Source organism: Helianthus annuus, chromosome 1 (assembly GCF_002127325.2).
Source record: "Helianthus annuus cultivar XRQ/B chromosome 1, HanXRQr2.0-SUNRISE, whole genome shotgun sequence".
Lineage (NCBI taxonomy): Eukaryota > Viridiplantae > Streptophyta > Magnoliopsida > Asterales > Asteraceae > Helianthus > Helianthus annuus.
The window spans coordinates 71,803,502-71,819,450 of NC_035433.2; the positions used below are offsets into that span (position 1 = coordinate 71,803,502).

Consider the following 15,949-nt stretch of genomic DNA (forward strand, 5'->3'; position numbering starts at 1 on the left):
AATCCATATCCAACCACGAACAACACCTTTGCTTGATTCTGGATCTATTAAGAAAAGAACAATTGTATGTCAAATTCTCTAAGTGTGAATTTTTGCGAAAAGAAGTTCAATTCTTAGGACACATTGTCTATGAGAAGGGAATCCATGTGGATCCAGCCAAAATTGTAGCCGTCCAAAATTGGATTGCTCCAAAGTCTAAAGTCTCCTACCAAGTTTGCTCGTTCCTCAGACTATCGATCTATTACCGTCGTTTCATTTCCAACTTTCAAAAATCGTCGTTCCTCTTATATCTTTGACTCAAAAGGGAAAACGCTACAGATATGCACAAAATACAACATATAAATCATATCAAATGAGGTATAAAAACAACCCCTTTTTTAGTACTAATGTTGGAAAAAGTGTGTTTCTTTGTTTACTTTTGATTTTCAGGATTAAAAGAGGTTAAACAGACAAAAGGAACAAATTAACGACGAAACCAACATAAATACGAAGAAAAGAAGTTGGCACACTATACCGACCCTCCAAGCTTCAGCCCAAAGACAAAAATAACAAGACCAGAAGCCAAGCACGGGGCCTTGCTAGCTGGGCATGGGCCGTGCCCCCATCTAAGATTCCCAGAGAATAAAGATAAACAGAAAACGACAAGGGACACGGGTCGTGCCTCCTAAGCACAGGTCATGGTTAACTCTCAGATTCGCAAATCTGGGTTCGTACAACAAGTACAGAGGACACAGGGCCGTGCCGTTGACACACGGGGCCATGTATGCAAAAGAACTGACACCAGCATTAAATGAAGACAGAGAAGGGAAGGACACGGGGCCGTGTGAAGCTACTCTTTTCAGCTATAAAAGGAGGTGCTTGGCTCATTTGCAAACCATCCCTTGGCTAGCCATCCCTTGGCAAACCACTTCTCTCACACCTACCACCACTCCACCACCACTCCACCACCACTCAAAATACTTGGGCTTGGGCCGGCCCTGGCTACAAATGAGTACATAATGCATTAAGGTTGTATAACATCCCCCCTCAAGCGGAACGATGGCGGGCGAAGACCTAGTCGATCACGAAAAAATTCAAACTGAGATCGATGAAGGCTTTTAGTAAAGATGTCCGCAACCTGAAGCTTGGTCGGAACAAACCGAGTATACAACTTTCCTGAGTAAACAAGCTCACGAACAAAGTGATAATCCAAGTCAACGTGTTTAGCACGTTTGTGAGAGACTGGATTTTGTGTCATAAATAAAGCACTTTCATTGTCACGTTGGGCGATCAGGAGGAAAGGGATGGAATTCACGAAGAAGGTGAGTTATCTAGATGATTTCAGCAGCGGTGTTAGCCATTGCACGATACTCAGATTCACAGCTTGCGCGAGCAACATTAGGTTGCTTCTTGGGACTCCAAGAAACAAGATTACCACCCCAGAATATTGAGTAACCGTATGTGGAACGACGAGTGTCAATGCAGCGAGCCCAGTCCACATCAGAAAAACCAAGAATGGTAGTGCAGACAAGTTTGGTAAGGGTGAGGCCGTATGCGCATGTTCTTTTAATATAGCAAAGAATACGCTTGACATGCTGAAAGTGCAAGACAACATGAGCCTATAAGAACTATCTGACTTGATTTACATCATAAGAGACGTCTGGTCTAGTAATTGTGAGATATTGAAGTGCTAATGACCTGTAGGTGGTAGGATCATGATAATGATCCCCTGTTAAAGTAAAAGATTCATTAGCAGTGAGAGGAGTGTGCACTGGTTTAGCATCAAGAAGATCAACACGAGCAAGAATGTCGTCTGCATACTTGGACTGACATAAGAAAAGACCATTAGTGGTGCGAGTGACTTCAAAACCAAGAAAGTAGTTGAGGTCGCCCAAGTCTTTGATGGCAAATTCGTTGTTGTGGTGAGTGATGAAGCTAGCCATGATACTTTCATCATTCCTTGTTAAGATTAAATCATCCACATAAACTAGAAGATATAAAACGTGAGAGTCACGTTTGAAGATGAACAGTGATGGGTTTGCCCTGCTGCATACAACACCATTATTTAGTAAAACGAGCTTAGTCTATGAAACCAAGCGCGAGGTGCCTTTTTAAGTCCATAGAGAGCTTTGTTTAAAAGACACACATGATCTGGAAAATGAGGGTTAGTGAACCAGGTGGTTGTTCCATGAACACCCTCTCAGAGATATGGCCATGTAAAAAGGCATTGTTCACATTGAGTTGGTGAAGTTTCCAGTTATATATTCCAACCAAGGAAAAGACCACATTAATGGTTAAAGTTTTCACAACCGGGCTAAAGGTATCAGAGTAGTCCAAGCCAGGCATTTGACTGAACCCCTGAGCCTACAAGGCGAGCTTTATATCTATCAATGATGCCATCGGATCGGTATTTGGTGCGATATAACCATTTGGACCCAACAACATTTTGATCTTGTGTACGCGAGACAAGAGTCCATGTTCTATTATTTTCAAGTGCTAATGGTTCTTTGTTCATAGCATCAAGCCAGTGAGGGTGTTTTATGGTAGATTTGAACCCTTTGGGTTTAGTATTGGAGAACTAGGCTAGGTAGAGCGAATGAGATTGAATATGGGAGAGGTTAGCCTGATGTTTGGGTTTTAAAATACCCGCTTTAGCACGAGTGACCATCGAATGGACATTGGAAGGTGGTGGAATGACATTTTGGGTTTGGGGTTTTGGGATTGGGTTCGTTGAGCAGATTGGGTTTGGGCCGAAGGGTTAATGGGGTGTGGTGGTTGGCCTGCTGAGTTGAGAGGAAGAGGCGAGGCAAGTGGGTTGGCTTGGGCTTACGTGGTACTGTCTAAGTGGGCCGAGGATACTGGTGTAAGATTAAATATATTACGTATTAATATTTAATCTATAGCCATTATAATCATTTACATGATAGAGATCAAAATATATTAGAACCTATTAAATAATTAGTTGGTAATTGTTGATGGGCCCAATTACCCTTATTAACTAATTAGGGTTTCCTCCTGGGTGCTTATATAAGGAGAATTATATAGAGGTTAAGGGGTTACACAATCAGACACCCTATTAGCCATAACATCATAATGTTCGACCTCCCTCTCCTACGGCCGATACCCTTTTCGGTTTTCTTAGCCACCATCATCAGTCAGCACCCTAAGGAGGAACCAGACCAAACTGACAACTATGTCAAACACTATTGCTGCATCTACATCTGGATTCTCTGCTGGCCAGGGCTGATGCAATCAAAGGTATGTTTTCATGTTTTCCATTATGTCTAAATAGAACTGATCCAACATGTGGTATCAGAGCATATGTTGATTAGTCAGTTCTGTTTTCGTATCCATAATTCTGGGATTGAAACTTGGAAAACGGATTTTTTGTAACTTTAAAACGGTGACAGCCGGTTTCGAGTCATGAAGATCGACTCGAGATCTCTGTTTTCGGGAAAAAGGATTAATTATATGTTCACTCGATTTCAACTGGGTTATGTTTTGACCGAAATCTGTTTAGAAAAACTATTAAAATTCAGGTTTCGGGTTCCAGAATTTATGTTTTATGTTTTTTAGGGTTCATCATGTTCTTAGGAAAATTCGAAAATTCTATTATGTTTTGGAATGTTTTAGGATTAATGAGTGTTTTTTCCATGTTTGATCCAATTTTATTTTTTAAGTTTATTCGAAAACTGTTATTAGATAAACAGTTATAATTTTCGAAATATGCTGATAAAATTAGATCATCTTAAAACAGGAAATAATATCTCATAATCCCTTAGAATTCGAATTTTCAGTTATGCTTTCACATTCACAGCTGTTAACAGGAAGCTTCGAGATCATCAGATTACGACTCGAGACCAACAGATCTCGACTCGAGACCATAAGGTCTCGACTCGAAATCATAAGGGCTCAAAGGTCTACAACTCGAGACAAAGGTCTCGACTCGAGACCATAACGTCATAACTCGAGACCATAAGGTTGTGACTCGAGACCATAACGTCATAACTCGAGACCATAAGGTTGCGACTCGAGACCGTGGTTGCGACTCGAGACCTCATCATGACTCGAGATCTCATAAGATATAGTAGTCGAGACCATGGTTCCGACTCGTGACAACAAGGTTGCGACTCGAGACCTCATAACTGACTCGAGATCTCATAACTCAGTCGAAACCTGACTCGAAACCTCATTATTTTAGGTTGTTTAATGTGAACTAAGATTTAGCTCGGGGCTCCGCCCCGAACCCCGTGCGGGGGCACGCTGTCCCCCTGCACCCCCCAGCGAACTCACCGCGGAGTTCGATCTGCGCTAACGGGTGGTTTGCTATTAAATGATTGGTTTTTGTAATTACTTAGTTAATTAATGAGGATCAAATTAATGTTTTACAAAACCAAAATGGCTTAACTTGAATGAGTTTTTGATATATCATTTCTGGCCAAAGCTGACTTGATACATCTACTTATCGTTCAAGTATTACGAAAGCTATGTTAAGTGTGCATCATAAGCATGAATGTTTTAATATCTGGCCAAAGCTGATTTAATTCCTTCATAGATGGCATACTTAACAAGTGCATAACTAAAGCGATTGTCTCAATTTCTGGCCAAAGCTGATTTGTTACAACCACTTTGCACATATGCTTAAAATGATTACACTTCTGGCCAAAGCTGTTTTGTCTTCGTTTAAGTAGAACTTTAAGTAGTCTATTATTTTGATGTTAGTAATAGACATATCACAACCTCTTCACATAATGATCCTTATATTAATGATCCTCAATTAATTTTTGTGATCATTTTGTCTGCCTTATTCTTAGTACCCATAATTTTTACTCACTATAATTTTCTTCTATAAATCTATATCTCATCCACTCTAATTCTTTTTGCTTTATTTAAAGTTTCTATAAGAATTAGCTCTTAAATTAAATCCTTGATTATCTCTTAAGACACGATAACCCTATTGCTCTCTTCTGATAAGGCACTACAGAAGAAAAGTAGAGCATGATGATTAGGATAAATCGAACATGATGTCTCTTATGATAATCAAGAACTCTCTAACATAATTGCTATCACTAAAGTTATTCCAGATTAAGTTTTTCCTAAGACTAATCTATAATTGTGGAATAATCACTAGAACTCCTAAGGTGCATGTCTTCATTTAAAATTATAAATTATAAGGTTAAGTGGTATATGTGAATATATTATAATGCACAATACCATGACCCATAAAGTTAAGGGCTTACGCATGGAAATAAGTACATTTTCCAGTACATTACATACTAAGTTTTCATTTGTACAATTTGATGCATTATAAATCAGCTATAACACTCAAAAGTACCAAAGTATAATGAGTGTGTTGATAAGCAACATATGTACAAAGAAATAAATGTTTGAAACTGGAAAATAAGATGTTATTCACCTTACAACCACTAAAACCTTAAGAGAGGATTGTTCTAAGGTCCATAGACAAATTACAAGTGCTAATCCCAACGTTAAGGTTCTTCAAGGGAAAATCTCACTGCATAATTATATCATTAGACTAGGCATAAGCAACGAGACTATCCATTATTCTAAAGAACAGTTGGATAAATTAATTAGATAGTAACTTACTAATGATATTTAAGTCTGATAATTTTAATATTCCAATTAACACATGATTAGTTGACTCTAGTTCCATACGTTTCCTTACCAGAATTCGACAAATAACTAACATGAGAGTTAGTGACAAAATTAATTGTTAAGGCTATAAGAGCCATAATAAGCAGTCTTCAAACAACGCTTTTCGATACCTTATATATTCTGATTAATCAGAATATAGTATCATAATTAAGCAAAGATATGAAGATTGTGAGGTTTGCATAGTCAACATAAAGTCACATTTACCGTAAACTCTCATTTTATTTGTTCTAAATATCTGGATAGAAACATTACTAAGATGAAACTAGATGATATCTTACTTTTCACAACTTTTGTCATCATGCAAATGAGAATTTGACAAAAGGAAAATGAGACTTATAAATTTCATCCATTAGAACCAAAATTCATGAGAAATCATAACATGGTTAATGAGGATGATTTTTTTTTCATCTAATCTCATTTTAAGTGATTTTAAATCATGACGTTAAAGCCCTAAAATATGACTTGGCTTAAGGAATAAGCATGGGTCCATCATAAGTTATTCATCGACATTCGTGGAACTTATTCCAAATGGAATATTCAGACATAATTCATTTATCATTTGAAAGACTATCAACTTGTATCCAAATTTTGTCGCATATGGCCCACGGTCTTAGAAGAACTCTATTCATATATGTAGTTAATCAGATTTCTATTAAATATGTCCCTAAAGTTTCTTATGATATCTGGACATTAAAGAAATCAAATAAAGTCTAACGTATATGTGATAGGTTCCCACGTCACGTAGCTCATTGAAACTTCTCTTGTAGCATTCTAGAGATATTAAGATCAGTGGGAGCATTAAGTGTCTTAATAATAACTTGCAATAGTTGCAAGAGGTGGGGGAGTGAAAATTTTAAATTTACACCTCTTGTACAAGACATCGCTCCATCACGACACTGTTCTATCAAACCTTATCTCCTTAAATCTAATGCTACTCTTACAAAAGTTTCATTGTTGCCTAATTGTGGGCGCACTTAGATTTCTTACCTAAAATAACATAATCCTCAACAAGAGAAACTACAACGACTAACGTCATTAATTTGTTTTCTCTATTAGAATTTGTTGGTCGTTACACATTGACCCTACGCATGCTGAGTTCCTAAAGATTTCTAAGCTCGGTGGGAGCAGTCAAAGTCCTTATCATGATTTGCAAGGAATACAAGAGGCGGGGGGAAGAGTGTCATTAAATTTCACTCCGAATTTAACTCCGATTACACATCTTGTACACCATACTGCACCAACCCTTACAAACTTAGAATGAAAACGATAGCAACCTAACCAAGAGCTAATCCATAAAACTGAAACTTCTAATGAACCCAATAATCAACTCAGGAGGTCATCTAGGTTTAAAAGCCTACTAACTTTGATGATTACATAACCTCCCTAATGAAGTTGAAATGGATTTTGGAAATGTTTAATGATCCTATCTCTTAAAATCAAGCCATTAGCGTAAATCAATCATCTGAATGGAATAAAACAGTTTTCTAGTAAAACTGATTTTATGTGTTTGTGTAACGTTTGGGATTTGATTGAATTACCTAAGAGTGTTCATAACTAAACCAAATCCTGATATAAGCGTTAAGACACTAAGAAGCATGATTGATTGTAAAAGGTTATACTCAGGAAGAGATAAATTATTAAAGAATCTTTATTACATATCTAACAAAAGATTTCTTTGAGGATCATCACTGTTCTAGTAGCTTATAATAGTTTTAAGCTACATTACATGAGCATTAAAACGATTTTCCCTAACAAATGGCTGACACACTTACATGTTCATTAGATAACAACCTAAAGTTTCAAACTGAAGGTTAAAGAACACTTTATTTGTAAGCCAATAATATCCATGTATGGGTTAATGCAAACATCATAATGTGATGAAAAGCTAACGTAATTATTTTCATCAAGAATCAAGTGGATTAATAAACCTACCTCAAAATAAGTGGGAGCAACTAAGATAAACTTGCCTATATGGATGATATTCTTTTGACAAGTATATGTTACATAAGTCAAAGCATTGTTAACACAAACTTTGATATAATAGTTCTCTGAGATATCTCTTACGTGATTGATATCATAACATACCGAGATAGACCCAATGGGACATTAGTTCTGTTCCATAAGTTTAACGTTAAATGGGTCCTTACATATGTAACAAACAATACTGCTCTTCTTTAAGAGGATAATAGGATAAATGAGATTGTTTTCCTTATGCTTCATTAATTGGAAGCCTTATGTGAGTTTAAGTCTATACTCGTTTAGATATTACTCACATTGCAACACACTAGATATGTCTAGATTAATGTGAAGCATCTAATGGAGTATTAGAATATCTTTAAAAGAAACGAGAGATTATACTTTAAAGAAGAAGTGAGAATTAAAACCGGTTTATTACTCTAACTTTGTGATATTCAAAGATTATAGAATGTAATTTCGGGTATATCTTTATGTCAGCAGACAAAACATATTTCATGGAGGAGTCATAATGCACTGATATTAACAACCTAAGTTATAACGACATAATATAGTCACTAATATTGTTGGAAATTTATCAGTGGACTCATAAGTTATATACTCCATATAATTAATGTTTTGAAGAATTAGTGTGATAAAGTCAGCTACCATAACTCCTTGAACAGTAACAGTTCAAGAGGTGCTGCATTAAGTTTCGATACGCAATTAATTATTCGTTTATGAACGAATTGAGGAAACTAAGTTTTGTATCGAATACATTCATGATATGCTTAAGGATCCTATAACTGAAGAGCTATTACCCATAAGTCTTATTAAGAGAGCTCATAGACGGGTATTAATTAATAGTCGTGCGCAATTGCATATCGTACTATGAATGACTAAGTATTAGTTAATTTTCCTCATCAGTTTGATTTTGTATGTCTCTAAGAATATGTCAAGCTAGCATAATGACATATAGACAAATATAGTCACAAATCAAACAAAGGGCTTACGCGTATTTTGATCATGACGATTAGGTCTTAAATTAAGGCTATAGTATGATTAATGGGGGTCCTGAGTCGCATAATGATTCAACGACTGTATTTTTCTGCTATAGTACTTGTTTAAGGCTAAAATGAGTGTTAACTCCTGATCAGGCTTATCTAATACTCATAGTAAATGATTACTCGGCTAAGTGGGAGAATGTAAGATTAAATATATTACGTATTAATATTTAATCTATAGCCATTATAATCATTTACATGATAGAGATCAAAATATATTAGAACCTATTAAATAATTAGTTGGTAATTGTTGATGAGCCCAATTACCCTTATTAACTAATTAGGGTTTCCTCCTGGGTGCTTATATAAGGAGAATTATATGGAGGTTAAGGGTTACTCAGTTACACAATCAGACACCCTATTAGCCATAACATCATAATGTTCGACCTCCCTCTCCTACGGCCGATACCCTTTTCGGTTTTCTTAGCCACCATCATCAGTCAGCACCCTAAGGAGGAACCAGACCAAACTGACAACTATGTCAAACACTATTGCTGCATCTACATCTGGATTCTCTGCTGGCCAGAGCTGATGCAATCAAATGTATGTTTTCATGTTTTCCATTATGTCTAAATAGAACTGATCCAACAACTGGGTCAGTGGATGAGGGACTGCAGGGAGGGGACAAGGTATGTTGGGTGGTTCGGGTGTGGGGCTGGGGTATGGGGGCAAGTGGCCTGGTTTGGGCTTGATGGAAGAGTTGATGGAGGGTCAGCAGTGTTTGGGGTGTGGGAAGGTGCTGGGGGAGTGGTGAAGAGCAGATCAAGGCATTTAGGGCAAGGGGTGTTATGTGATTGTGTTGGATTAGGATTTTTGCTGGATTGTTCTGAAATATGGGGGCTGGTGTCCCGTGTCCGAATATGTATGCCATGAGAGACTAGACAAATTGGATGGTGAACGGTCCCCCTTTAATCGTAAGGTGGTTTCGTCAAAATGAGCATGTCTCGTAATAAAGATACGAGAGATGGTTAGTTGAAGGTATTTAAAACCTTTATATTGGGTGCAATAACCAAGGAAGATGCATGGTAAGCTTCGCGGTGCCAACTTATGTGCCTAGCAGTCGCATAGATATCATATACAGCATGTTACAGTCTTCACTAAGATGGCAACCTACCTTTTAACAAACCCAGCTTTGAAATCTGAAAAAGGATCATGCATCAATCTTGGAATAATTAAAAAATGAAAAAAGCAAAAGCTGAATGGTGACTCCATAAATTCACAACAATCATGCTTCAATTTCATCACTTTGGTTCAAATACTTATCTTATTTTAAGAAATACTTATATAAATAGCCATTTCATAAATCTCTAGGCTTTAGAATATGAACTCCAAAGATGCTGCCATCAATTCATGTTCATAATTAGACGAAAATAGATAGTATACGACACATCGTCGATTTTGGGTGAAAGTTCCATCATCAGTTGTACTTTTTCCAAATCGCACGGACATCACCTCCATCGGATAGACACAGAGAAGAGATAGAGAGAGAGACGCGGTGGAAAGTCCAGAGAATCAGAATGAGAGGTTGTATTTAGACGTTGGTTGACACCATTTTTTGGTCCACACAAACAGCCCCCTCAAAACAACCTCCATTAGAAATCGACTCCTTTAGAAAGATCTTGTTAGTGCAAAAACAATTCAACAAAAGTTAGTTATCGTATAAATGAACAAAAAAAAAAACAAGAGCAAAACAAATTATCAAAAATGACGAAACTGAAACTAATAACGCCGATGCCTCCTCCGCTTGCAGAAAAAGATCCAACTCTTTTTGGTCTTCACTTCCCGAATCTCGAACTTCATCTTCTCACACTCCCTTTCAAGCTCAAGAACCCGCTCCCGCATCTCACTCATTCTCCGCGGCGCCTGTGCACGAACCACCTCACCCTCATTTTTGTTGCTCATTTGATCTTCATTTTCCGACACGAAAAACCACCCAGCAATCGATGTACGCAGCCTCAGCTGTTCAAAGAAAAGCACCTGAACAATGACCCTAAGCGGAAGCCTCTCGTTTTGAGCCGCATGTGTGCTCGCATCCAACGATAGCTTCTGAATATTCATTAATCTGCATATTTGCTCCCGCTCACAGTCTGCAAGCCATGGATGTGCCTGCAATATCATTGTCATTATTAGTATTATTAGTATTATTATTATTATCATTATTATCAAAACTACTATCGAGCTGGGGGTCCCACTGAAAACAACCTCTCTATTCCTATGGGGTAGAGGTAAGGCTGTCTACATCTTACCCTCCTCAGACCCTACCTTAGCTTTGCTATTGGAGGGATTTGCTGAGGATGATGATGACGATGATTATTATCAAAAGTTTGGACTAGTTTACCTTTAAAAAGATATCAATCGCACGATAAATGCCATCGGATTGAGGGCGAGCATAGTCGGGAACACCAGCAGCAACAGATTGAAATTTACTTAACTTTAAGTTAACATCAGCAGCCACATCAGCAAGAAACAAATCAACCAGATTGGCGACTGAAGTTACAGACGTCAAAGATTGGGGTACATCCTCCTCGAACGGCCCTTCTTCGACGATACAGGGAGAATTATGGATACTAGAAGACTCCATAGACATGAAATAATCAAGCATTCTTTGAAAACAATCGACATCATACAACGTATCTATCGAATTAAAACCTTGGTTGGGTATCAACACATCATCTACGTGGGCCGAGTCTAACTGGGCTCCAACGCGTCTCTCAAGATTTTCCTTACATGATGGGCTCACGTGTAACACCATGGCGGATCGAAGCAGCCTTATGAGAAACTTAGTGCCCACAATCTTTTTCCGGTTTGGAAGTAACCCGACGATTTCTTCCAGAAGTGCCCTTTGATCAGCTTCTGATGGTGTGTAGACCGGTTTAGAATGGCTTGCATCGTTAAAACTCGATTGTCGGTTCATTAATGGTATGTATTTCTTTGCATAGCCCACGATTGACCCGGATATTATCTCAGGTCTCATCCCGTTTGCTTCCATTGCTTGAATTACGCGTTTGTATAAATGTAGATTAAGAAACGATACATCTTTATACCACCAGTTGTCAGTTAAAGATTGTGGTTTAGCTGCTGATGCGGCACTCGTATTATGCATGATGTACGCACTAGGACCCGCGCAGGCTTTCACCGCTAAAGAATCTATGCACCTTGAGATAAGATCAAGTTCCTCTGCATCTGAATAAACTTCCTCGCAGCTTTCGAGAGCATTCATGGTGTCTGACCATGTGGTAAACGCTTCGTTAAGAAAGATCTCGGTTTGTGTAATTAGGTTTTCGTCTCCATAATCATCCGTCATTTGGAGGTACTCTGCAGCACACCGAAGGCTGATAACGTTGTGGGATGTGACCTCTAACTTTACATCATAACAGAATTTGGCTATAAGCTCGAATACTTTAGCTCCACCAGGTATGTCATTAAGATGTATAGCGCAAATCGGTCCATCTTCATTCGGGCTGTCACCTATTAGCTTTGACAATAGCCCACTTCTTGAAATCAAAGGAAACTGTATGTATGTATGTATGTATGTATAATGAGATCACTTCACAATATGAAACATATATTGTGGAGTTAAATAAACTAGACAATTACGCACCTTGTGGAGATTAAATGACGTTCCTCCAATCTCGATTGTGACATCGCTTGGAAGACCGCCTATACATTGCCTGATCAAAAGGAACACCAGTGAATGTTAGACTATGTGTAGTGGTTTTGACTACACGCATGCGTCTGTAAACAGGAATTTCGTACCAGGTATGGTCGTCAAGACGAAAGGCATCAGGTTTTGTACCCAGCTTCAAACAAGCCATGTATAAATGTCGATGTTATTCGTCTGAACTCGAAGAAATATACATGAAGGATTATTGTATGATTTTTCTGGTAACAATCTTCATGTAAACTATACAGTATTAATAAGGTTCCAAAGACGGGAAATAAAAGGAAACGTTCCAAGTTAGGTAAAAATGAATTGATGTATAATTCCTACTTTCATGTTCATAAATCATAACAATCTACAAGTGTTTTCTTCACTAAACGACAAGAGTATACAAACAGAATTGTGAAAAATACACAAAAGGCAGTTGTTGATTTGATTTGATCGATGATCTGAGGTTTTTTGTTCGTAATTTCACGTTTGAGAATATTATTGTTGTTTACTACATGCATGTGGATAGATAGAGATAGAGAGAGATGTATATGTATACCTGTGTGAATTGCAATTGGATGATTAGGGTTTATTATCAAATCAATTTTTGATAGCTCTGTTTGATCCAGTCGTTTGTGCTCCGAAGCAGTTTGTGATTTGTATCCTGAGTTCCAAAGTTTCTGTTATATTTTGTAATAAAATAATATTATTATATAATATATATATATATATAGAGAGAGAGAGAGAAGGTGTACTGTACAATTGACCTTAACATACGAGCGTACGCAATGAGAATTCCGCACGTTATAAACCTCAAAAACCACAAATCCGCATATTGGAAACCTTCCAAATTTGTGAGTTCACATGGTGAACCTTCTGAGTTTGTGAAGTTTCCAAGTTTGTACGTTAAAATCCGTATGTTTTTCATCGCGTACGCACCGTACGTTAAGACAAATTGTATATTAACTAACATATATATATATATATATATATATATATATATATATATAGGTAAAGAGTAAAATACAAATGCGCTTATCGTACGATACGTACGCGATCATCCCAGCCGTTCGATCAGGTGCAGATCTGGTGCGAATTCAATACATATCGCATGTGAAAAAATGGTTAGCATGGGGTAATGTGAAAAATGGCATGGGGTGTGTAGATGGACAAAATCGCATGTGGAAGATTTGAATATCGCATGTGAAAAAATGGCATGGGGTAATGTGAAAAATGGCATGGGGTGTGTAGAATCGCTTATGGAAGATTGAATATCGCATGTGAAAAAATGGCTAGCATGGGGTAATGTGAAAAATAGCATGGGGTGTGTAGAATCGCATGTGGAAAATTGAATATCGCATGTGAAAAAATGGCATGGGGTAATGTGAAAAATGGCATGGGGTGTGTAGAATCGCATGTGGAAAATTGAATATCGCATGTGAAAAAATGGCATGGGGTAATGTGAAAAATGGCATGGGGTGTGTAGAATCGCATGTGGAAAATTGAATATCGCATGTGAAAAAATGGCTAGCATGGGGTAATGTGAAAAATGGCATGGGGTGTGTAGAATCGCATGTGGAAAATTGAATATCGCATGTGAAAAATCTCTGTGTGTGTTACTGTTCATCTTCTTCGATTGTTGGTCGATCATTGTCAGTCTTCTTCCGTTTGACCCTTACAACTCCCAAATTAGTAGTTCTTATTATAGATATCGCACTAAAAGGAACGAAGGGAGGTTGGGGAAGAAGATTTTCAGGTTTTTGAATTTGATTTAGGGTTTGATTTTGAACTATCATCGGTAAATTACAGAGATTTATGACCTCGCAATGACGTTTGATCGATTGATCGATTGAAGATCGTACGGCTGAGGGCATCGCGTACATAATGTATAATAAGAGGTATTGTACGTTAACCGACCTATATATATATATATATATATATATATATATATATATATATATATATAGGGGACCGTTAAAATAGAAACCAATCCCCAGTTGTGAGAACCACTCTCCACCAATCAGACTTTGCGACGTATGCACTGTTATTTTATATCTTAAAAGGTATTTTGATCATTTACTCCAAATGTCTAATATATGTCTTTGTCTGTCTCTTTAAAGCCTTCAGACCCATCATCTCTCATCAAAATTCAAACCCCCTCTTCTTTCATCTCTCTCTCTCTCTCTTGAAAATCAAACCTGCAACCACAAATCATCTCTCTCTATTGAAACCCCTCATCTCTCAACTTCAAGAAACCACAAATCATCTTCAAGACCGTGGTAGGGAGGTGGTTGGTGGGGGAAGACGGTGGTGGGAGGTGGCGGAAGATGGTGGTGGGAGGTGGTTTGGACGGAAGACGGTAGTGGGGATGTGGTTGGTGGGGAAGACGGTGGTGGAAGACGGTCGGCACTTTCTCTCTGTCTTGCTCGAAACAGGGGATGACCCCATCGTTTCCCCGGCGACACCACCGCCGCCGCCAATGTTGATGGTGACCCCATCGTTTCTCTGGCGACACCATGGCGACCCCATCGTTTCTCCGGCCACTGTTTTGACGGCGGTGGTGGGTTTTGATGGCGACGGTGCCGGTGAAGGGTGTCGGTGAGGATTGACGGCGACGGTGAGGGGGTGGGTTTTGATCTTTGATTTGGCTGGTTTTTAGCTGGTTTTGATCTTTGATTGACGGCGACGGTGAGGGGGTGGGTAAGCTGTTTGAAAAAGTGAGTTTTGATCTTTATTTTGGCTGGTTTTTTGTTCCTTCTGTTTAAATATTTGATCCCTCTGTTTTTGTATATTAGATATTTTGGGTTTAAATTAAAGATATGGGGATTTTGAGTTGGCAGTGATAGGGCGAAAATTTTTTTCCCAACAACTTGATGACGATGGCATGGCAAGGACGGAGAAGGGTATGTTCTTGACCTGCAACCCCACTTTTGCAACCATCATTATTAGAAACTTTAAGCCAAACCCCGTTTTTTTCAAGATCCCACAATCGATTTTTGAGTTTGTTGTTTTTTTATTTTTTTGTTGGGTTTTTGATTTTTTGTTGTTGGTTTTTTGGATATTTTGTTGTTTGGAAAAAAGTTTTTTTTAAAATGTTTGTTTATAACTGTAATTTTTATTTTTGTAAAAAAATGTTTTTTTACAAACGTAAATTTTTTTTTACAACTGTATTTTTTTTTGTAAAAAAAGGTTTTTTTACAACCGCAAAATTTTTTTGTGAAAAATGTTTATTTTTTACAACCATAAAAAAGTGTTTGTAAAAAATGTTTTTTTACAGCCGTGAAAAAATTTTTGTAAAAAAAATGTTTTTTTTGTAAAAAAATATATTTTTTACAACCGTAAAAAATTGTTTTTCTGTAAAAAACTGTTTTTGGTAAAAAAAAAAAACTGTTTTTTTGTAAAAAAGTTTAAACCCGTAAAAAAAATTGTTTTAAAAAAAGTTTAAACCCGTAAAAAGTTTTCGTAAATGTTTAGTTTTCCGTAAAAAAGTTTTCCATAATAAAAAGTTTTTTTTGTAAAAAAAAACTGCATCATAAAAAAAAGTTTTCGTAAAAAAAGTATTTCATAAAAAAAAACTTTTCGAAAAAAAAGTTTTTCGTAAAAAACGGATTGTAAAAAAACATGGCGT

General features: G+C 37.4%; 2 protein-coding genes across 2 annotated transcripts; both read right to left on the reverse strand.

Moving 5' to 3' along the window:
• Nucleotides 1-1,310: 1,310 nt before the first annotated feature.
• On the reverse strand, nt 1,311-1,922 carry LOC110907980 (uncharacterized mitochondrial protein AtMg00810-like). Its single transcript, XM_022152911.1, has 2 exons — nt 1,626-1,922; nt 1,311-1,574 (listed from the first exon to the last, which is right to left on the reverse strand). Exons 1-2 carry the CDS (start codon nt 1,920-1,922, stop codon nt 1,311-1,313), a joined length of 561 nt encoding a protein of 186 aa, XP_022008603.1.
• An 8,444-nt stretch (nt 1,923-10,366) lies between these two features.
• Nucleotides 10,367-12,511, reverse strand: LOC110936967 (BTB/POZ domain-containing protein At5g03250). The gene is made up of 4 exons (XM_022179376.2): nt 12,429-12,511; nt 12,274-12,343; nt 11,011-12,183; nt 10,367-10,778 (listed from the first exon to the last, which is right to left on the reverse strand). Exons 1-4 carry the CDS (start codon nt 12,485-12,487, stop codon nt 10,392-10,394), a joined length of 1,689 nt encoding a protein of 562 aa, XP_022035068.1. The 5' UTR covers nt 12,488-12,511; the 3' UTR covers nt 10,367-10,391.
• Nucleotides 12,512-15,949: the final 3,438 nt, after the last annotated feature.

Coding starts and splice junctions, on each gene's coding strand:
- LOC110907980 (XM_022152911.1), bottom strand. CDS start 1,922: ATGGCTAGCTTCATCACTCACCACAACAACGAATTTGCCATCAAAGAC. Junction 1,575..1,625: donor GACCAGACGTCTCTTATGAT/GTAAATCAAGTC, acceptor TTGCACTTTCAG/CATGTCAAGCGTATTCTTTG.
- LOC110936967 (XM_022179376.2), bottom strand. CDS start 12,487: ATGGCTTGTTTGAAGCTGGGTACAAAACCTGATGCCTTTCGTCTTGAC. Junction 12,344..12,428: donor CGTCTTGACGACCATACCTG/GTACGAAATTCC, acceptor CCTTTTGATCAG/GCAATGTATAGGCGGTCTTC. Junction 12,184..12,273: donor CGTCATTTAATCTCCACAAG/GTGCGTAATTGT, acceptor ACATACATACAG/TTTCCTTTGATTTCAAGAAG.